General features: G+C 35.9%; 1 protein-coding gene across 5 annotated transcripts in view; it reads right to left on the bottom strand.

Moving 5' to 3' along the window:
• The window catches only part of PARG (poly(ADP-ribose) glycohydrolase), a 113396-nt gene that overhangs the window by 15751 nt on the left and 74841 nt on the right, over positions 1–22804 (bottom strand). For 4 of the 5 annotated variants that reach the window (XM_070569364.1, XM_070569374.1, XM_070569379.1 and 1 more), the window contains 3 exons: positions 22567–22714; positions 6786–6864; positions 5146–5254 (listed from right to left, as the gene is read on the bottom strand). In XM_070569364.1, coding sequence (XP_070425465.1) covers positions 5146–5254; positions 6786–6864; positions 22567–22714 — 336 coding nt within the window. The remainder of the gene's footprint in view (positions 1–5145; positions 5255–6785; positions 6865–22566; positions 22715–22804) is intronic. The other variant, XR_011525167.1, reaches the window with a different exon arrangement.

Here is a 22804-nt window from a genome sequence, read left to right as displayed (position 1 = left end):
TTCTTTTGTTATTTGATTAACAACTGCACAAAGATGTTTATTACTACATTACATATTATAGAGAAAACCTTGGGATCACCTAATTGTTCAAATACAGTAGTTAAGTCACAGTATGTCAGTCCAACCAATTTTATGGCCATTAAACATTTTATTATGAAGATTATGAGAAAGCATGAAAAACATTTACAATATATAGTTAAATTAAATAGCTTAAATACAAACTTATGGGTAACTTCTGAGCACATTTATATGAAACTAAATATTCATGTAGAAAGAACTACAAAAATGAAAACTATTTGAGAGGTAGGATTATACATGACTTTTTGTCTTTAAAATAATTATAACAGTAAATTGATTTTGCTTTTTAAAAATGCAATATAAAATGAAAGTACTATGCAGATCTTAATTTCCTCATGTGTGAAATCAAAAGACTGGATCAGGTATCTCTATGGTTATTCTAATTCTGTTTATTGAGAGACTTAAGGGAAAACTTACTAAGAAGGATACATTCTGAACTAATATTCCCAGAAAGTAAAGTGACATATATTTTAAGAAAAGATTATAAATGTTCCAATACTGAACTTCTTAGAAACATCAGGAGCAAGTAGTTATTGGTTTTGTTAATCAAGCTCTGGTTTAATAACAATCTCCTTCCACACCCGGTGATAGGTAACAACAAAAAAATCAATAAACAAATCAATTTCTAAAAGGGTAGATGTTGGTGATCTTCTGCTGGGGTGATCTCTTCACTTTGTTAAATTTCTGATCCAGAAGCCTCCATGAAATATATTCATTACTTAATCTTAGCTGAATGAGTCTAACACGGGTAAATACAACGTTTCACAGATGATTTCTTTCTTCCCTTGCTGAGCTATTTCCCACTTTTGCAAGTTGGACTCATAAATCTTTCCAACCACAAAGATAATTCTCCTCTAGAATGTCACCCAGCTGATCTCTCACGGAATTAAACATTGCTTCACAGTATCAGTTAGATAAAAGGAGACTGACTCCTTCCTTTTAAAAACCAACTCTACTTGTGGGGCAAGATGCGGGTCCAAAAGGAGCGCTGGAGCGCGCATGGAGCAGACTGTTTCCAGAGGTAGTAAGGCACTCTGTGGAACTGCCCTTTCAGTTATTATCTGGTGAGTGATGCCGAAAAGTAGCAAAGAGGACCCCAGAGTTCAGAGATCCACACTGAATTCTGATGGTGAAAACTGGTGTTAGGCTCTGTTGCTTGATTTAGAAAAATAAAGTTTTTCTATTCCTGCCTACCTTCTCTCTGGTGTGCAAAAAAAAGAGCAAAATCATGCAAGTCATCTCTAAAGTGATTTAATAAAGATTCTGCTTTAACTCTAAGTTTACAAAACACAAGGAGCTGTAAAACCTTTAAGTCAATATTCTCTCCAGGCTGTGCTGTCAGCTTATGTAAACCCCCTTTTGCTTGTACTAAATTCCTAACTCTATTTCAGTAGGTAAATGTAACTAATACATGACAGAATGCTTTAATTTAGAAGGCCCAAAGTTACCTGGATTAGTTTTCTAACTAAATTGTCAATGACATTTAACAAAATCATTTTCTTTTTTCTTTTTTTTCAATGAAAGAATTAGAAAACTAATTCTTTGCTAAAAGAGCAAACGTTCTGGAATATAGTAGTGAATGAAACAACACGCATCTTTCAAATGCCTTCCCGTGCGCAGGCCCTGAACGAGGTGCTTTCTCAACACAGCCCATTTGTTGAGGGGCTACTTCGCACCTGGGCTACTTCACTGTCTCATGGGAATTTAAAAACAGGCTGGGGGGTAAAATCCTTAAATTTCCTTGAAAGAGTACAGCAAAACAGAAAGGAATATGGAGAAAAGTATTCCACTGGCAGTTTGCTCACAGTATAGGATTATGACTAAAAGAGAAGAGGTAACCCAGGCATACATGCTTATGGGAGATCACGTGTTAACCAAACGCAGGAATATTCTTAATGATTTAAGACCGAAACAGGTAAAAAGTCTGGAAAGACAGATCTAGTTAAAGTAATCTCTACGTGGGAGGAGCCACATTTTTAAAAAGTAATTTGAAAGCAGGGGAACCTAGATTCAAGTCCTGGCTTTGTCACTGCCTATCTGTGTGACCCGGGGCAAGTTATTCAACTTTCCAGGGCTCAGTTCACTGTCTCTAAATTGGAGATAAGAACTGCATCTACATCTCCCTGGGTGGTTAGGATTAATCAGACCAAGCATTTAAAGTGTTAAGTAGAGTGCCTAGCATGTAGTAAATAATCATTTTATATTAGCAATTACTTTCACTATCATTACTTGTAAAATTAAAAAAAAATTCTACCTGCATTTGACTGCAAAAAGTCTTTTATGAAATAGAAATCACACAAATGCATACTGACATAAATAATGGCAGGTTGAAAACAAATAGGTAACTGCATTACTATACATTGAAAATCAATCACTCTGCTTCCTATGGTATCATCTACTCCACGCCTGAAGTGACCCTGGACTTCTTAGGCTTTCTTTAGCACTTGAAGAGTATTTAGGAAATATCCATAAATCTATAACATTTTGAGTGATTTGAGATAACGTATTTATAGCTAAAAAGTTTATCTTAAAAAACTGTATTAGCAATATCTAGAAAGTTTAATTAATCATTGACTAGTTCATTTAACAAACATTTTTGAGAAGTGCCCAGAAGCAAAGCAATGTGCTAGGCACTGAGTGACTCGAAAGAAATAAAAACTTCTGTTGCCAGGTTACTTAAAGACTCATTTTTTATTGTATAAAGTGTGTCTCATAAGGACTCTATATTCTACAAATAAATGTTTTTCAATGCTACATACAACTAACTACATCCTACAAATAAATGTATTTCAATGTTATTTACAACTAACCTAACCTATTCACACATACCAAGGCTTCACGTCTTTAAAATTCTCGTGTCTTTGAAGACAAATAAACTGAAGGTTAGTGCTATACAAGTAAATATAGAGAACATCAATTGGCCATGGGGAATTAAAAAAGAAAACACTTACTTATGTCCAGGATTATCTTTTAAAAAGATCATATTTGCAGATAATTTCTAAAAGTGAATGATCTAGTTCCTACAGAAAAGTATTTGGGGGAAGGTAGACTTTATCCATGAAAAAAGGGAAGCTTTAAATTTGTATTAATGTACGATTATGGTTAAACACATTTCCTTTTCATATATTTCTCTCCAAACTACCTACAACTTAAGTAAATATCTTCTAGATACATATCAATGACCATGTGACAAATTCATAACATACACATGTTTGATAAATAATATCTCATCAAAATCTAGAGATAAATCTTCCTATTCTACTTGATATGCTACATAATAAAAACATCACGTGCTTGGAGACAACTGCTTTAAGGTAAGAGTCCTGAACAGTGAAAGCAGGCTTACATTTAAAACATACCTAATATAATAAAGATTATTATCAGCGCTGGCAAATCTCTGACTTCCAGAGTTAGGTAAAAGAGAAAAATTATAACTGTTGATATACCAAAGAATAGTCTTTCTGGATGGCTTACATCCAGAAAAGCTGGACAGCTTTTCTAAGGAATTACTTAAAAAAAAAAATTAAACATCTGTTATTTAAGTTCAACTTTGGAAAATAGTGCATTTATTCTTCAAACTTTTTAATGAGATTTCTTTGAGAACTCTAAACATTAAATACCCTAATGGGGACCAGCCCTGTGGCGTAGTGGTTAAGTTCAGCAGGCTCTGCTTTGGTGGCCTGGGTTTGCAGTTTCGGCTCTCGAGTGCAGACCTACACCACTTGTCAAGCCATGCTGTGGTGGTGACCTACATATAAAGTGGAGGAAGATGGGCAGGGATGTTAGCTCAAGGCTAATCTTCCTCAAGCAAAAAAAGAGGAATTTTGGCAACAGACGTTAGCTCAAGGTTAATCTTCCTCAGCAAATAAATAACTAAAATTAATTAATTAAAATAACCTAATAAATTATATATAAGAAAACATGTTCAACAATAAATTAGATTCTGAGGTAGATTACATAGAAGATAATACATGTAATTCAAAATATCTACTAAGTTGTAAGTGTAGTAGAAGCCTTTCTGGATTGGTTGGTTGTTTATATATACATATAATGTTTATAATAACACTAGCAATATGAGAGGCAAGGTGGTTGAGCTGGGATAAACAGAGCACCACAGACAGACTGCTCCTGTGGTGAGACCCCAGGAGATGTGAAGATGACATACTGAAGGCCACACGTGCTGATCCATGGGCACTCCCAAGCCCCTTGTAATGGTACACCCAGTGCTATCATTATCAGAAGTCTGGGACTGGCAAAGGTATAGCTATGTAAAACCACAAACCTCATTATCTTAACAAACAATCTCATAATCAAATCCTACTTGTGGGGGTTAACCAATGGTTTTTCAGAATTGGGTCAGTCTTCTTGACTGTGAGAGTAATCTGAAGAACTAAAGAAAATATCAACCGTTTTGGTAAGGCCCTAAATACAGAGAATAGAATCAGCACTCTATTGTATGATCAAGTTTATTTATTATGGTTAACAGTAGTGAAAATTTGAACTAACCATGGGTATGGCTCATTTTTATATTTCTGTAATACAATAAAAAAAAGGAAAATGATTATAGGAGACAGCACTAAGCATCCCAGAAAATCATAGATTCCATCATAAATATGTCAAATTACCAAATCAATAAACAATTTACATGTGAATCTTATCTATAATAGAACAATATTAACTTGACTTTGATGGTTTATCTGTTTGAATCCTGATAGCATACCTTGCAGAGACAATGTCATTTGGCAAGTTCTGAAAAAAATTATCAGGGCTCATTCATTTTTATATGGTTTTACAATGATAATGTTCCAAAGCAGCTAAAAGTGTTTGATGAGATAAATGCCTGTGTGGGGCTTAATACCAAGCCACAGTCTATCTGGCATCAGTAATCAAACAATTACGAAATGGAAAGTACATCTTGTACAAGCTGACAGACCCATTAAATCAAGAGAGTTGTGGGCAGACATACTGACACTGCAAGAATTACCAGAAAGCATTAATTTCAGCATTAATAAAATGGCAGTGAATAGATGACAGCTGCCAGATGAACTAAGAAATAAGGTTACTGGCCTTGTTAAGCTCGCGTCTGATTTTCTCAGGCACAAACTGGTCGAGGGAGCGTCTGAAGTGAAGGGCATCGATGGCAACAATTTCAGTGCCGCGCCGCTGCCAGTCGTCCCTAGGGCAGGACAGAGGGGGGACCGATGAGGAACGGAGAAAGGCACTGACAAAATAAAACCCTCACGGGGCCGGAGTTTTCAGACATTGGCAGGGTTAAAATATTAAAAACAAACAAACCAACCAGTGGCTATAGGTCTCAGAAAAAAAGGAGGGCAGGAAACACCATTTTATTTTTAGATTCCAAAGCATACAGATTGTGGACTGCCAGGCATTAAACAGTAAAATAAAAAATTATCGAGACAACAAATATGACATATTGTAAACAGGTATACATCGTTTACAGTGAGTCTCAGAGGTTGAAGGATTTAGGGGCAAACAAGAGGAACTTAGTTCTTTGTTCTCCTCTAATGCTAAAGACCTGGCATTTGTATCTCTACAAGAGCTCATTCCTCCTTGGTTTTGAAAGACTTGCTCTAAGTCACTGGGTTTCTAACATTGCCATATATTGCCCAAGAAATAATCCCAGGAAGTCACGTTACAAAAAATGTGTAATGATTCAGTACAATATTCTACCTACTGTGCTCAACTGCTGGTGCCCAGAACTGTTTTTAAAAAGACAAAGATAGCAAAGCAGACAATAACATATTGCTTGTGGAAACAGGAATGACTAGGTGAGATGATGATTTTGGAAACATTAAATTCCAAATATTTCATCTCTCTATAAACTTGCACAGAGTGATATACAAAGCAACTTTTCACACTGAAGAACAGCAGTAGAAACCTTCAGGTTAGTTTGTAAATAATTATCAGGAATTAAACATCCACATAGATAATTGTTGCAATCACATATTTTAACCAAAAGAAAGGGAAAGAGACCAGGGGCTGGGCTTGAGATATTACAAAGAATAAGTCTGTATGGGTACATGGGCAATAGATGATTCCTTCTGCCATTAAAACACACAGACACACAAACACAGACACACACACACACAAGCTTTCAGGCACCACTTCTGTAAAAATTTACCTGTGGTAAACCAATTTAGTGGGGATGCAAAGATATCAAAGTATAAAAATATATTTCAATAAGAAAGAAAAGACAGCAGCAGCAGAGTTCATTGTAGGTTCTACTGTCAACTGTTTTGTGGCATGAGGCAAACTGTCCCAACATAGGCAAACTGTCCCAACATAGGTTCCCCCCACCTACCGAATCTCACAGAAAAGTTAAGGATAACTAAATAAGCTACTTAAAGGCTTTGAGCTCAAATTAGAACCTATTCTAAATAAGTTTGGCCTTGGAAGTTAACCTCCACTGACTGTTTACAAATGGCAGCTAAGAGGTAAAGAACTCTAGAGAGCTCTGCCCTTCTTGTTCTTGGTTTAGACTTCTGGCTTTTATTTCTCTGTTCTTCCCTTTGGTATATGGAAATGGTAATACTGTTTTAACTACTTATGAACTTGTAATACTGAATCTCAAAAGAAAGTTAAATTTCTGAAATAAGAGTAGATGGAAGACATAATGTACCAGGGTCAAGCACATAGATACTCCTTGGCTTTTGGCCATGTGATACTAAAGTCAGAAAGGAACTCACCTTTCACTCCCATCTTCATGGCTCCTGGCCCAACGATATGTTTCAGCATAGCCTGTGTATTCACTATACTGTTCAGTACCTGAAACAAATAATCTGCCAATATTATTTTTCAGAAGGATTTTTCTTAAAAGCTGTACCTTCTAAAGGGTCTTTGTTAATAAACTTATTCCTCCTTTGTGGAAATATCTCACTGGCAAATGTCAACTAAAAAACACAAAAAAACAAAAAAAAAAACCCCAAAACACCACTGTCCTTAATGACTTATTATTTCCCACAGAGAAAAACTGATGCCTCCTAACAGCCATCACCATGTTTGTAACACAGTGACTGAATGTCTCAATCAACACAGAAAACAAAATATGCCGTCATAGGAGTGACATGAGCATCATAGTGGAGTGAACTTTCCCAAGACTCTCCCCTCCAACATACAATGAATAGGGGCATCCATACTCCAACAGAGGACATCCTAACACAGCACAAAAAACGTTGGAGAGACTTGAAGCCACATGATGGAGGGTGGAGAGGCTGGACCCCCGGCCCCCCCAGAGGAGCTGGAACGGGGTAAGAGAGAACTTCGCTCCCTCCCCCTAAAGACTGAGGTCGCTGCCCAGGGAGGCTCAGTGAAGGAAGGAGTGGGGGAGGGGTTGCTCATTTGCGGGATCACCAAGGACTCCCTAGGGCCCTTGCAGCCTAGATGGAAGCCCTCTAACGGAGTAAAAGCTTTTAAGGGGGGGGTGGGGGGGTGACCTCATCAAGTCAACACTCCAGGAGACCAGAGAGCCAGAACGAGAGAACCCCAAGAGCACACAGGAGAAAGCACCCCTCCCCACACCCAACCAGCATGGCTCCACGGCCTGGGATCTCGGCTGGAGGCAGAGGGCTCGGAATACGCAGCTCTCAACCCCCACCCAGTGGTGATAGGTGGTAACTGCAACCAAATAATATCAGAATGCGTAAGACCCAACCTACCTCCTCTAACAACATCAGACACTACATCAAATATCCAGACCACAGAGAAAACGACAAGCACTCAGAATTCAGTCCTGAGGACACAGAAATATGTAAGCTAAATGAGAATGAATTCAAAATAGCTGTCATCAAAAAACTCAACGAGGTAAAAGAGAAGGCAAAGAAACAATTCAACGAGTTCAGGAGCTACTTCACAAAAGAGATTGAAACTATAAAGAAGAATCAATCAGAAATATTGAGAGATGAAAGACAAAATGGAATACATAAAACAAAATACGGATTCCCTGAATGCTCTAGTGGACATAATAGAGGAGCATATCAGCATAAGCGAAGACAGACATGTTGAAATGCTCCAGGGGAGGAGAGAGAATGAAGGCTAAAAGAAATGAAGAAAGTGTCCAAAAAATATCCAACTCAATGAGGAAATGCAACATAAGAATTACAGGTATTTCAGGAGAATGGAGCAGAAAGCATGTTCAAATAATAGCAGAGAACTTCCCAAACCTAGGAAAAGAGAGGTAAATTTGTATGCGAGAGGCTTCCAGATCTCCTAGATTTGTCAATGGAAAAAGACCTACTGCAAGGCATATAGTAGTAAAACTGGCAAGAATGAATGACAAAGGAAGAACACTAAGGGTAGCAAGGCAGAAGAAAATAACCTACAAAGGAACCCCTATCAGGCTTTCAGCAGATTTCTATGCAGAAACCTTACAAGCTGGGAGAGAATGGAATGACATATTCAAATCTTTAAAAGAAAAAATCTTCAGCCAAGAATACCTTATCCAGAAAAAATATCCTTCAGATATGAGGGAGAAATAAAAAATTTCCCAAACAAACAAAAGCTAAGGGACTTCACAACCATGAGACCTCTCCCCTACAAGAAATCCTAAAGAAGGCCCTCATACCTGGGGGAAAAAAAAAGGGTCACAAAACACAGAGTAAGGAGATACATAGGTTTTCAGAATCAGATTAGGATAGCAAATACTCAAGAATAGCATTAAGCTAAAGGGAAGGAAAAGACCAAAAACAAAGATAATCCTGTCATTCTAAGCTCAAATTCACAACACAAGATGGAATAAGATATGAGAAAAACAACTTAGGAGGGAAGGAGGAAAGGGACTGAATTGGTTTAGACTAAGGAAATAGGAGGCCATCAGAAAACGGACTATCTTATACACCAGATTCTGAAAACAAACCTCAGGGTAACCACTAAACAAAGAAGCAGAACAGAGAAACAAAGAATAAATAAGGAGAAAACAAAGAAACACATCATAAAAAACTACATAACTCAATGTTTAGACCAAAACACACAGGACGAGAAACAAAGGAAACGCAGGCTGGAAAACGAGTGATAAAATGACAGCATTAAGTCCTCATATATCAATAATCACCCTAAACGTAAATGGACTGAACTCTCCAATAAAAAGACACAGAGTGGTGAGAGGGATTAAAGAACAAGACCCAACAATATGCTGCCTCCAGGAAACACAGCTCAGCTCCAAGGACAAACACAGGCTCAGAGTGAAGGGATGGAAGACAATACTCCAAGCTAATGGCAAACAAAAGAAAGCGGGTGTCGCAATACTTATATCAGACAAAGTAGACTTCAAGATGAGACAGGTAAAGAGAGACAAAGAGGGGCAATATATAATGATCAAAGGGACACTCCATCAAGAATAAATAACATTTACAAATATCTATGCACCTAACACAGGAGCACCAATGTTCATAAAGCAACTATTAACAAACCTGAAAGAAGATATTACTAATAACACAATAATAGTAGGGACCTCAACACTCCACTCACATCAATGGATAGATAATCCAGACAGAAAATCAACACAGAAACAGTGGAATTAAATGAAAAGCTAATCTAGTTGGATTTAATAGACATATATAGAACACTCCATCCAAAAAGAGCAGAACACACATTCTTCTCAAGTGCGCACAGAACATTCTCAAGGACAGACCATATGCTGGGAAACAAGGCAAGCCTCAATAAATTTTAAAAAATTGAAATAATAAGCATCTTCTCTGATCATAATGCTATAAAGCTAGAAATGAATTACAAAAAAAAGCTGAGAAAGGGACAAAGATGTGGAGACTAAACATGATATTGAACAAGCAATGGATCACTGAATAAATTAAAAGAGAAATCAAAAAACATCTGGAGACAAATGAAAATGATAACCTACCATACCAACTCATACAGGATGCAGCAAAAGCTATATTAAGAGGGACATTCATCGCAATACAGGCACACTTTAAAAAACAAGAAAAATCTCAAATAAGCAATCTCAAATTACACCTAACTGAATTAGAAAAAGAACAAACAATGCCCAAAGTCAGCAGAAGGAGAGAAATAATAAAAATCAGAGCAGAAATAAATGCTACTGGAACAAAAAAGGCAGTAGAAAGGATCAATGAAACAAAGAGCAGGTTCTTTGAGACGATAAATAAAATTGACAAACCCCTACCCAGACTTACAAAGAAAAAAACAGAGAAAGCTCAGATAAAATTAGAAATGAAAGAGGTGAAATAACAGACACCACAGAAATGCAATAGATTATAAGAGAATACTACAAAAAACTACATGCCAACAAAATGGATAACCTAGAGGAAATGGATAAATTCTTAGACTCTTACAAGCTCCCAAAGCTGAATAAAGAAGAAACAGACAATCTGAATAGACCAATCACAAGGAAAGAGATTGAAATAGTACTCAAAAGTATCCCAAAGAATAAAACCCCAGGCCCAAACAGCTTCCCTGGGGAATTCTACCAAACTTTCAGAGATGATTTAATATCCATCCGTCTCAAGCTATTCCAAAAAGTTAGAGAAGATGGAATACTTTCTAACACATCTTACGAGGCCAACATCACTCTGATACCAAAGCCTGACAAGGACAGCACAAAAAAGGAGAACTACAGGCCAATACTGCTGATGAACATAGATGCAAAAATCCTCAACAAAATTCTGGCACCCTGAATTCAGCAATATATCAAAAGGATCATACATCATGATCAAGTGGGATTTATACCAGGGATGCAGGGATGGTTCAACATCTGCAAATCAATCAATGTGATATACCACATCAACAAATTGAGGAATAAAAACCACATGATCATCTCAATAGATGCAGAGAAAGCATTTGACAAGATCCAACAGCCATTTATGATAAAAACTCTTAACAAAATGGGGAAAGAAGGAAATTACCTCAACATAATAAAGGCCGTATATGACAAACCCACAGCCAACATCATACTCAACGTCAAAAACTGAATGCCATCCCCCTGAACACAGGAACAAGATAAGGATGCCCACTATCACCACTCTTATTCAACATAGTACTGGAGGTTTTGGCCAGAGCAATTAGGTAAAAGAAAGGAATAAAAGGAATCCTAATAGGGAGTGAAGAAGTGAAACTCTTGCTGTTTGCTGATGACATGATCTTATATATAGAAAACCCCAAAGAATTAGAACCACAAAGAATCCATCAGAAAAATAATAGAAATAATTAACAACTACAGTAATGTTGCAGGGTACAAAATCAACTCACAAAAATCAGTTGCTTTTCTATACTCCAATAACGAACTTAGAGAAAGAGAATTCAAGAATACAATTCCATTTACAATCGCAACTAAAAGAGTAAAGTACATAGGAACAAATTTAGCCAAGGAGGTGAAGGACTTACACAATGAAAACTATAAGACATTACTGAAAGAAGTTGATAATGACATGAAGAGATGGAAAGAGATTCCATGCACATGGACTGGAAGAATAAACATAGTTAAAATGTCCATACTACCCAAAGCAACCTACAGATCCAATGCAATCCCAATCAGAATCCCAATGACATTCACTATGGAAATAGAACAAATAATCCTAAAATTCATTTGGGGCAACCAAAGACCCTGAATTACTAAGATAATCCTGAGAAAAAAGAACAAAGCTGTAGGTATCACAATCCCTGACTTCAAAGTTTACTACAAAGCCATAGTGATCAAAACGGCATGGTACTGGTACAAAAACAGGCACACAGATCAATGGAACGGAACTGAAAGCCCAGAAATAAAACCGCACATCTACACACAGCTAATCTTCAACAAAGGTGAAAAGGACATACAATGGAGAAAAGACAGTATCTTCAATAAATGGTGTTGGGAAAAATGGACAGCCACATGCAAAAGAATGAAGGTAGACCATTATCTCACACCATACACAAAAATAAACTCAAAATGGATCAAAGACTTGAAGATAAGTCCTGAAACCATAAAACTCCTGGAAGATAATATAGGTAGTACACTCTTTGACATCGAACTTAAAAGAATCTTTTCGAATACATTTTCTCAAACAAGAGAAACAAAAGAAAAAATAAACAACTGGGAGTTCATCAAACTAAAGAGCCTCTGCAGGGCAAAATAAACTAGAATCAAAACAAAGAGACAACCCACCAATTGGGAGAAAATATTTGCAAATCATACATCTGACAAGGGGATAATCTTCATAATATATAAGGCACTCACACAACTGAACAATAAAAAAACAAACAACCTGATCAAAAAATGGGCAGAGGAGATGAACAAACATTTTGCCAAAGAAGATATAGAGATGGCCAATAAACACATGAAAAGATGTCCAACATCACTAATCATCAGGGAAATGCAAGTCAAAATTATGCTAAGATACCACCTTACACCTGTTAAAATGGCTATAATCACTAAGACTAAAAATAACAAATGTTGGAGAGGGTGTGGAGAGAAGGGAACACTCATACACTGCTGGTGGGAATGTAAACTGGTGCAGCCACTATGGAAAACAGTTTGGAGATTCCTCAAAAAACTAAAAATAGAACTACCATATGACCCAGCTATCCCACTACTGGGTCAAACAATTTGAAATTTCAAACAATTTGAAATCAACAATCCAAAGTAACATATGCACCCCTAAGTTCATTGCAGTACTATTCACAATAGCCAAGACATGGAAACAATCCAAGTGCCCATCGACTGATGATTGGATAAAGAAGATGTGGTATATAGATACAATGGGACACTACTCAGCCATGAAAATAGACATTCATCCCATTTACAACAACACAGAAGGACCTGGAGGGAATTATGCTAAGCGAAATAAGCCAGACTGAGAAAGACAAACACCAGATGATTTCACTCATACACGGAATATAAACAAACACATGGACAAAGAAAACAGTTCAGTGGTTACCAGCGGAAGGGGGTTGGGGGTGGGCGCAAGGGGTGAAGAAGAGCTCTTATGTAGTGACAGTCAAGAAATAATGTACAAGTGATGCAAACTATTATGAACTCAATTAAAATTTCTCAGTAGATAAAGACTGTTATATAGGGTCGACTGTCTTCAATGTAAGTAATCTGATGGTAATATTTAGTTCGAATTGTTGAGAAAAGAAATTTTACACAGACATTCCCTGCTAAGCAAACTGTCATTAAAATTAAGTCGAGGATTTGCCTGTCAACAGGTTAGGTACTTTAAAGGGCTTTGTAAAACCAGGATATTACGGCATAAGAAGAAAGAGAGGGAAAAAAAGCATAATTAACATTCATCTGAGGAGAACATGCACCAAGGTAGCTTGCCACATAACATGGATTTCTAATTCATCAGACCTGGACATATCAGGAGGGATGGTGTCAAAAGTGTTCCACTATTTAACTAAATAAGCTCATTTCAATTCCTATGGTCAATTCAGTAATCACTTGACTTGTCAAGAACCAACAAAACAGTAAAATGAAAAGCTGAAAACCTTGAGCAAGATACTACTTTTCATATATAAAAAAAGAAAAAAGAGGAAGAAACAAGACACCACTGAGAACTAAGATTAAAGACTATTTTTGAGTACAACTGCCCTAGTTTTGCCAGTAAATAAAATATAAGCAGACTGACTCTTTCAGGCAGCTGAACTACTTTTTGTTAACAAATGACCACTCACACAATAAAAGTCCAATACTGAAAATATTTACGACAAAGATGTAATATTCATGGGAAAAATGACTCCAGAAAATACAGTATTTAAGAAAATATAAATTTATAAAAAGAGGACATATTTAATAAAAATAAAAGAACACAAAATCAAATCATGACATGCTAATTATGAACTATCAGTTCTTTATCCAAAACCAATTTAATTTCATTTTGGGGGTCAGGTTAACTTTTTACATGTTTACTTAAACAACTCTGAAGCTTTGGTATACAAAGAATAATGTAGTGATCAAGATTACAAATGGCATCTACCTTTAACTATCAATTCATAGACAGAAAACAGAGAAACATGTTAATGATGGAGTTAAAAAAATTATCAATGTGTGCTAAAATTAGTGGGTGAAAGTTTGATGAGGGCAGGATATTTAATTTCAAAGTATATAAAATAATTACAGATTATAGTCATTCATTGCTTAATGACAGGGACATGTTCTGAGAAAAGCATTGTTAGGCATTTAAGTCACTGTGCAAATACAGACTGTACTTACACAAACCTAGATAGTGTAGCCTGCTACACAGCTAGGCTATATGGTACTAATCTTATGGGACCACTGCTGTATATACCATCCATCAGGGACCAAAACATTATCATGCAATGCATGACTGTGATTACAAAGGGAAAAAGAGTAAGTTGACAGTGGAGAAACCAGGCAGATTCCTTCTTAACTACAAGTCATAATACCTAATACCACAAATATTGGGACAAACAGGTATTACTTTCCTCCTCCAAAGATACACTAAGAGATATCACTTCAGTGGGATTCCTACCAGAATGAATAAATTGAATCTAGTTATGAAGAATCATTGGGAAAATCCCAAATAAGCGACATTCTAACAAGTATATTTATATACTTTAAATGTCAAGGTGAAAAAAACAAAAGGAAAGGTTGATAAACTGTCCCAGATTAAAGAATACATGACAACTATATTCAAGGTGTGATCCTGGATTGGATTGCAGACTCGGGGAAAAAAAATCACTACACATTAGGATATAATTAAGATAAGTGACAAAATTAGAATATTAACTAGGGATTAGCTAATAGTACTTTATCAATGTTAGACTTCCTGATTCTGATAACTGTGCTGTGCCGATGTAAGAGAATGTCCTAATTCTAAGGAAATAAACAACAAAATATTTGGGGTAAAAGGGCATAATGTCTCCAATGTACTCTTAGTTCAGGAAAAGAAAACAGAGAAAGAATGATAGAGCAGATGGGGGAGAAATGTAAACTGGTGAATCTGAGTGAAGATTATATGGAAATTCCTTGCGTTATTTTTGCAACTTTTCTATTAGTCTGGAATTTCCAAAATACACACAAATATAAAAATATATATACAATATAAATATTAAATAAAGCTATGAAAAATAAGATTCTATTTTCACATATGATTAAAATTTTCCAAAATAAAGACTTAAAAGTTTTAAACTCAATACTAGAGTTTCTAGTCTGTTACTTAGCACACTGCTTCTGAAAAATTTTTCAAAAATTTAAAATAATTTATACCTTAATTGCTATAAATTCTTCTAGAATTTTGGGAAAGACATTCAACTAAAAATCAAGAAAATAACTACAAAATTCACGATGTTTCTTGTGTGAGCCTTCCTTGACACTTCAAGTAGAATTGGTTATTCCTTCTCTGCGCCTCACAGTACTCTGCATGTACCATCAGTAGAGCAGTTGACATATTGAACTGCAATCTGAAAATCAATTATATTTCTACATAGTAGCAATGAACAATCAGAAACAGAAATTTTAAAAATACATTTACAATAGCAACAAAAAATATGAGATATTTAGGGATAAATCTGAGAAAATGTAAAAGTGTACAATGAAAAGTATAAAATATTACTGAGAGAAATTAAAGACAAATAAACAGAGATATGTCATTCATGTGTCAAAGATTAAATATTAAGATGTCAATTTTCCCCCAATTGATCTATAGATTCAAAGCAGTCTTAGCTACAGTAATCAAAACAGAAATAACAAAAAGAATAAATTAATAAACTGTATTTCAAAGTCAGAAACTTCTGTTCTTTAAAAGTCACTGTAAAGATAATGAAAAGACACACCACATATATTTGATAAAGGATTTGCATCCAAAATATATAAAGCACTTTTGAAACTCAACAATAAAAAAAAAAACCTCAAAAACATGGGCAAAAGATGGTTTCATATGTGTAGCTATATGTCAAAATTTATCTAATTGTACACTTTAAATATATACAGTTTATTGCATGTCAATTATATCTCAATAAAGCTGTTAAAAAAATGTAATTGACTCCCTCACTAGACTGTGAGCTTCTCGAGGGCAGGGATTGTAAATTATTGACATTTGTATCTACATTAGCATCTTGTAATGGAAGAATATAGAAGAAGTTGAATAAGTACTTGCCACATAAATATAACTACCAGGCAAAACAGGAAGAACGTTGTATTAACTGAGGTTAAAATAATGAGACCAGAAATACTTAATCCGAAGGTACTATGTAATTTTTATTAAATATAAAAAATTCACATTTACAAAGACAGCATGCCGTGGTAAAAAGAACACTACACTGAGATTAGAGACATGAGGAAGCCACAGTGCATCCTTAAGTAACCAAATCTCACTGGACTTCATTTCATCATCTGAAAATTAGGCTTGTTAATTATTATCTTGTTTATCTCATAGAATTGTTTGGAAAACCAAATAAGATGAGTTGAAAATCCTTCAAAACCATAAAGCTGTTAGTTTTGGTGTCATTAGACTTAACTTTGTAAGGGGTTATAAGAACCAAGGGTATTTGATTCCATTTACGTGGGGCTTAAAAACAACCTGGTCTACTGGAGAGAGCCAGGAACCGTTTTCCTCTTTTTCTGTTTTCTGCCCTGCAGTGGACAAGCCTCATTTTTCCTACCAAAAAAAAAAACCATGCCTACTCTGATCTCTTAACTACGAAAACACCTGTCTTTTTAAAAGAAAGGGGTTAAAAAATATAAAATATCAATTATCATATTTCTATTTCAAATTAGGATGGTTTCAATCTTCTTTCCTAAGAGAAACAAGATTAGATTTATTTCCTTCAGGTGTGGGAAATCAAAAATGCATATCTGGTGCTTGTGCTCTAAACAAATTAAATCCTGGGTTTTCTAAGTAGACATCTTTCAAAATTATGTCAACTGTCTTTTCTGAAAAATGGATGCCCTTAACTTGTTTTAAATTCAAATTTAATGATAAACTATGATGAAAATGCAAAGGTAAATAGTGAAAACAGCAGACACGAGACAGAAGATTGAAGGACTTTTGTGACAGCTCTCTCTAGGGATAGCCTAGAAGACTTCATGCTCAAAGACAAATCTTCACTTAAGGAAAAAACTAGAAGAAACTCATTAAAATGTTCTCAAAAGTTCATAACAACTTTATGAGTTTTTTAAAACATTTTTTATTTTATTTTTTTTTGGTGGGGAAGATTGTCCCTGAGCTAACATCTGTGCCAATCTTCATCTATTTTTTGTATGCGGGATGCCACCACAGCATGGCTTGATGAGTGGTGTGTAGGTCTGTGCCCGGGATCTGAACCTGTGAACACTGGGCCACTGAAGTGGAAAGCACAAACTTAACCACCACGCCACTGGGCTGGCCCCAGCTTTATGAGTTTTTAGATTTAATTGTAAGAAATATTCTTTTTTTTTTAAAGATTGGCACCTGAGCTAACAACTGTTGCCAATCTTTTTTCTTTTTTTTTTTTCTTTTGGCTTTTTCTCCCCAAATCCCCCCAGTACGTAGTTGTATATTTTAGTTGTGGGTCCTTCTAGTTGTGACACATGGGACACCGCCTGAGCGTGGCCTGATGAGTGGTGCCATGTCTGCACCCAGGATCCGAACCAGCGAAACCCTGGGCCGCCGTAGTGGAGTGTGCAAACTTAACCACTCGGCCACAGGGCCAGCCCCAAGAAATATTCTTATTTTCTCTTACTAGTAATAAAAGTTTGTGACGAACACTGGAAAAACTATTTGGAGATAAAAAAAAATTCTACTTACCAATGAGTTGTACCCTTGGAAAGAAGGTTTGTAAGAAAGCCATCTACCCTGCTTTTATTAGTATCACTCATACAGTGGTGACTCTGTATCAGATAGAACACTCTTACCTTTCATTTCTCTGATTAATAATAATTAAGAAAAGCCAAACTCCAACTGAATTTGGATCTTTCCCAATGAGCTCATGTCATTTAGTTAGCAATGGGCTGTTTTTGCACAGATGAGCTCCTCTAGTGTTGTTACTCTATAAAAAGCACCAGTACTATGAGGAACTGGTGTCCACTTTTGTCCTTTCTATCAGTCCTGCTGACACTCACAAAAGATGTAAGGAACTGTGATGTCTGGGATGATTTGGTTCACTAGAGGGCAGGTTTTATATTAAATGTACTAACATTCTGCTCAGTAAATTTCATGTCTAGGCATCTGCTTTTTGTGTTCACCACAAAGAAATGACAGAACAATCTTCCAGAACCACAGTAACACTCTTTGGTACTGAAGCTATTTACGGGATGTTGTAGAGGAACGCAAGAGAGGAAAAAAAGAGAAGATTGGAATTTTAATTCTTTCCCTCTATCTATACTTACTGAAAGGCTTTAACTCATGGTTGTCGTAGGGAGGATCACAGCCAATAGAGGGATGACATTGTCTGGATAAAAGTATTTTGCCTGTTTGCATGACCTGTTTCATATTCATTTAAAAGTCTGATACCAACCAGATGCCCCACAATGATGATAAATTTAATTTATTTCCAATTTCTCAAACTCTTCTACAGATTCAGGCAGCACAGTCACAGCCATTAGCTCACTGAGCCTGGATGAATCATTGAAGGAATGGAATTGATCAGGCAGATAGATTGCAGTGCATGGTTAAGAGTCTCCTAAGAAGGAAGATGGCAGAAATCCAACATCAACTAGATGATGAAATGGCCATTTCCATTAAGGGAACATCACATCACAGATATTAATTAGAAGGCACTATAATAGAGTTAAGTGGATGTGGGGAAAAAACGCTGAGTTAAAAGTCACCCCGGATGTCCTTAGCCTGAGGTAATTGCAGATGTGAAGGTGAATGATGGATCTACAATTTTCCATTCATTTCACAATGGCTGCAGGTAAGTTAGAGACCAGATATAAATTCAGAGTGATGATTTTTTTTTAGATTGGGGACAAACTAAAAAAAGAAAAAAACATTCTAATGTTCTCCTTTTACTCTTCCAAGGGAAATTACATTCTTTATTTACAGCAACATTAATGGTAAATGGCGAAAGACTCACCACTTTCCTAGTACAAAAGAAAGGAAGCAAATGAAACAAAATTAGCTTTGAGTTTAAATGCCCAGCATTCCACCAACTTTTTTATTTCAAGGATGTAAAATCATCTTAAAAATTGATGAGCTATTTTGTTCTGAGTCTTCGGTTCAAATCTAGCTTAACTGCTAAAAGTTAAAAGTCTTTTAAAGTATTATTTGATACAGCCAAATGCTGGAGACAGTCAATTCCAGACCTTCAGAACTCTCTAAAACAGTATGTGACCAATATTCAAAGTATTTATTTGCCCAACAAGATTTATGACAGTTTAACTTTTTATTCTGTAATTCTTTGTCTTCTCTTCTCCCTAATACCTCCCAACTGCGTCCTTCCTATCTGCATCATAATAAACAACAAATGCAGATGGATGACCAACATGTGAGTTAAGACAACACTGAGAATAAAAGGGTTTTACCTTTCCATTTAAGTACAATTTGTATAACAACTTTGGAATTCTGGACGAAATACTTCATGTTATTAACTCCCAGTAGCAGAGGCTCTCTCCTTTGCTGAGGTTCCCTTCTAATTTCCTACATAAACTCAGACAATTAAGTTTTTACTTTTTGCCTTACCTCACCAAAACAGCAAAATCATGGGGATATTATAAAAAAAAAAAAATAGGATATCCAAATGATGTGAAATAACTCATTGAAAGCCCCTTTACCAACAAGTACTTATAAAAGATAAGGACACATCAGCAAAAGTGATGGAGTAAAAATCTCTGAAAATTCTCTCTCCCATAAAAGCAATGAGAACACTACTCATGAAAACTGTGAGAATCAACTTTTTCTGAACTGTGGGAATTAACCAGAAGCTTGCAGCAGTCCAAGGAGTGTTTATTAAAGGAAAAAATGGCTGAATTTTGGTAAAAACAGTGAATTTTGTGATGTTTTAACTTGCCCTATTCCTATTCTGCTCTCCCAAACGCCACAGAAGGCTTAAAAACGAACAGCCTGTAGTAACAGTGAAAACCAGCAGTTTAGTAGCCCCTAGAAGGGGCAGAAGAGGGCTGAAGCTCCTTCAAAGCCCTATTCTCAGAGAATTATCATCATTTGACCCATCTGGTGGTTCCCTGAAGACCTCACTTGCAGGGCTGTCTTTATCTGACTTGAAATTTGTCCAGAGTGAAAAGCCTAATCACCACAGGTGTTTGTTGAGAACAATTATAGGCAACTGTTTAAAAGTGTGGCTGCTGGAGACAGTAGATAACAGTTAGGGCAACAATAGGCTAACCAAAAAGCTTCAAAGGAAAAGCTGAGAAATGAGATACCCATAAGGGGCTTTGAAAAGTTCTAAGTATCCCCAGGAATCTATAAGGCTACAGGCATGCCCATGTCAGTACATATGCTCAAGAAAGGCCTGAGATGGTCCTAAGCTCTCCACTGTCTGACCTTGAAGCTCTGAGCAAGCAGGAAGTGAAGTGTCAACTGCCTGGTGGAGTATTGAAGGTGAGCCCCGATATGCACATAGACTGAGAGACTTATTGTTATAGGCATTTAAGGAAATCTCTGACCAATCATTAGCTGACCGCTAATCTAAGCAAGCAGAGATTTTAGTGGCCACACATGAAAAAGAATATAGATTTTAAAGAATTAGTTTAGGAAAGTCACTAAACAAACAGCAATAAAAACTCTGGGGGAAGGGGAAAATCTGATTTTGAGAGTTGACATATTATTTAAAGTATCCAGTTTTAAACAAAAAGTTGAGACATGGAAAGGAACAAGAAAGTAGGGCCCATCCTCAGCAGAAAAAAAGTAGTCAATAGTAACTGTCCCTGAGGAGCCAGATGTTGGACTCACTAAACAGAGACTTTAATCAGTTATTTTAAATATGTTCAAAGAACTAAGACAAATTATATCTAAAGAACTATATGAAAGTATGAGAATAATGCCTCAAAAATACAGAATCTTAACAGAGAGATAGAAATTATTTTAAAAAAGAACCAAATAGAAATTCTGGAGTTGAAAAGTACAATAATTCAAATAAAAATTTCACTGGAGGGATTCAAAAACAGATTAGAGCAGACAGAGGAAAGAATTAGTGAACTTGAAGATAGGTCAGTTGAGATTATCCAGTCTGAGGAAGAAAAAGAATAAAGAAGAAGAAAAGAAAAACAGAGCTTCAGAGACCAATGGGACACCATCAACTGTACCAAAATATGCATAATGGGAGCCCCAGGACAAGAGAAAAAGGAACAGAAAGAATATTTGAAGAAGTAATGGCCAAAAATTTACCAAATTTATCTAAACATTCAAGAAGCTCAATGAATTCCAAATAGGATAAAATCAAAGAGATCCACATCTAAATACATCATAGTCAAACTGTTGACAGAAAAAGACAAAAAAGACAAAGAGAGAATCTTGAAAGCAAATCATAAAAAACACAATTTAGATACTCTCCTGAAGGTTGCCTACAAATGTTTATGAGGCAGAGTGTGGCACCAAGATGAGACCTCAGAGTATTACCTCCATCACATACCTCTTGGAGGTAAATTAGTTGAGTATATATTTCATATAACTCATAGGGAATGGTTTTTCTTCCATTATAATCTCTGGGAGTAACAATCAACCAAAGTCTCCAACCAAGTTGAATGTTTAATCTCCTACACTAATCTCAAAGCTGCAAGAGATTCAAAGAGGAAATAAGAAATCCTCTTTTGCAGAAAGAAAAAAGTATCAGCAATTGGTGGCTGATTATGGTTTTTATGTACTGCTCTTTTAGGTACTCAAATAAAAGGCTTAACTTATCTATGGTGTCTGATTAAAAGTCTCTTAAGAGCTATGTGTTAATCATGAACTTTCTGTAGCCTATTTACCAGAAAATACTGTGATTTGGTACTATCTCAGTCTAAAGAAATTTAAATAAAGAAAAAAATTTAAATCTTGATAATAGACCTGTAAAATTTACTATATTTCCCTTTCTCCTCCTCCCACATTAACCTAAATCAAGGAGAAGCACTAAGATAATCACACTTTTTCTTTGAGGATTTTGAAATTAGAGTAAACATAAGGTAACTGATTTATTTCTCTTCTATAAAGCTCACTGTTGTACTGATTCTCTCCAAACACTGTAACTGTGCTTTTAATATTTATACAGTGTCTTCAGATTGAAGTACAACAAATCACTTTTGGAAATATAATGGAAGAATAGTAATAGAATACATGCTCAAAGACATATCATCATCTTCTTAAGGAGATTATATCATAAAATTTCAAACTAGAACATAACTGAACAGTTTTCACCCTTGTTCCTCAAAGATGCCAAGAAAGAAAAGGTGGGGATAAAACGTCTTACTCAAAATTAGAAAAAATAAATGATAATTTCGAAAAACCAAGTATAAATTAATACATAAAAATATTGGGACTAATGCCCATGGTAGAGAAAAGCTGTACCTGGGTGGCCTCTAGTCTTCCTGATAGATAGTCATAGATTGGGAAAACTACACCACTGTCTAGACTTCCCAAAACTAACCTGTGATGATAAGACATTCATTGTGATCCAGCACCTCAGTGAAGAGCCGTGAAACAATCAACTCAGGGTTAATTAAAAAGCGGATTTCTTCTTGCACCAGTCCTGCACTGGTTACACCACCTCCAACAAAACGGTTTGCAAAATCCACCTATTTGGGAAAATGTGGTATGTTAAATGAGGATCTAAAATACCTACATATATGATAAAGAAGTACACTTCCTCTAAGCTCTAATCTTCC

Source organism: Equus przewalskii, chromosome 1 (assembly GCF_037783145.1).
Source record: "Equus przewalskii isolate Varuska chromosome 1, EquPr2, whole genome shotgun sequence".
NCBI classification, from domain to species: Eukaryota; Metazoa; Chordata; class Mammalia; order Perissodactyla; family Equidae; genus Equus; species Equus przewalskii.
Note: the sequence above shows the minus strand (reverse complement) of the source record. Positions and strands in the feature narration are given on the sequence as shown.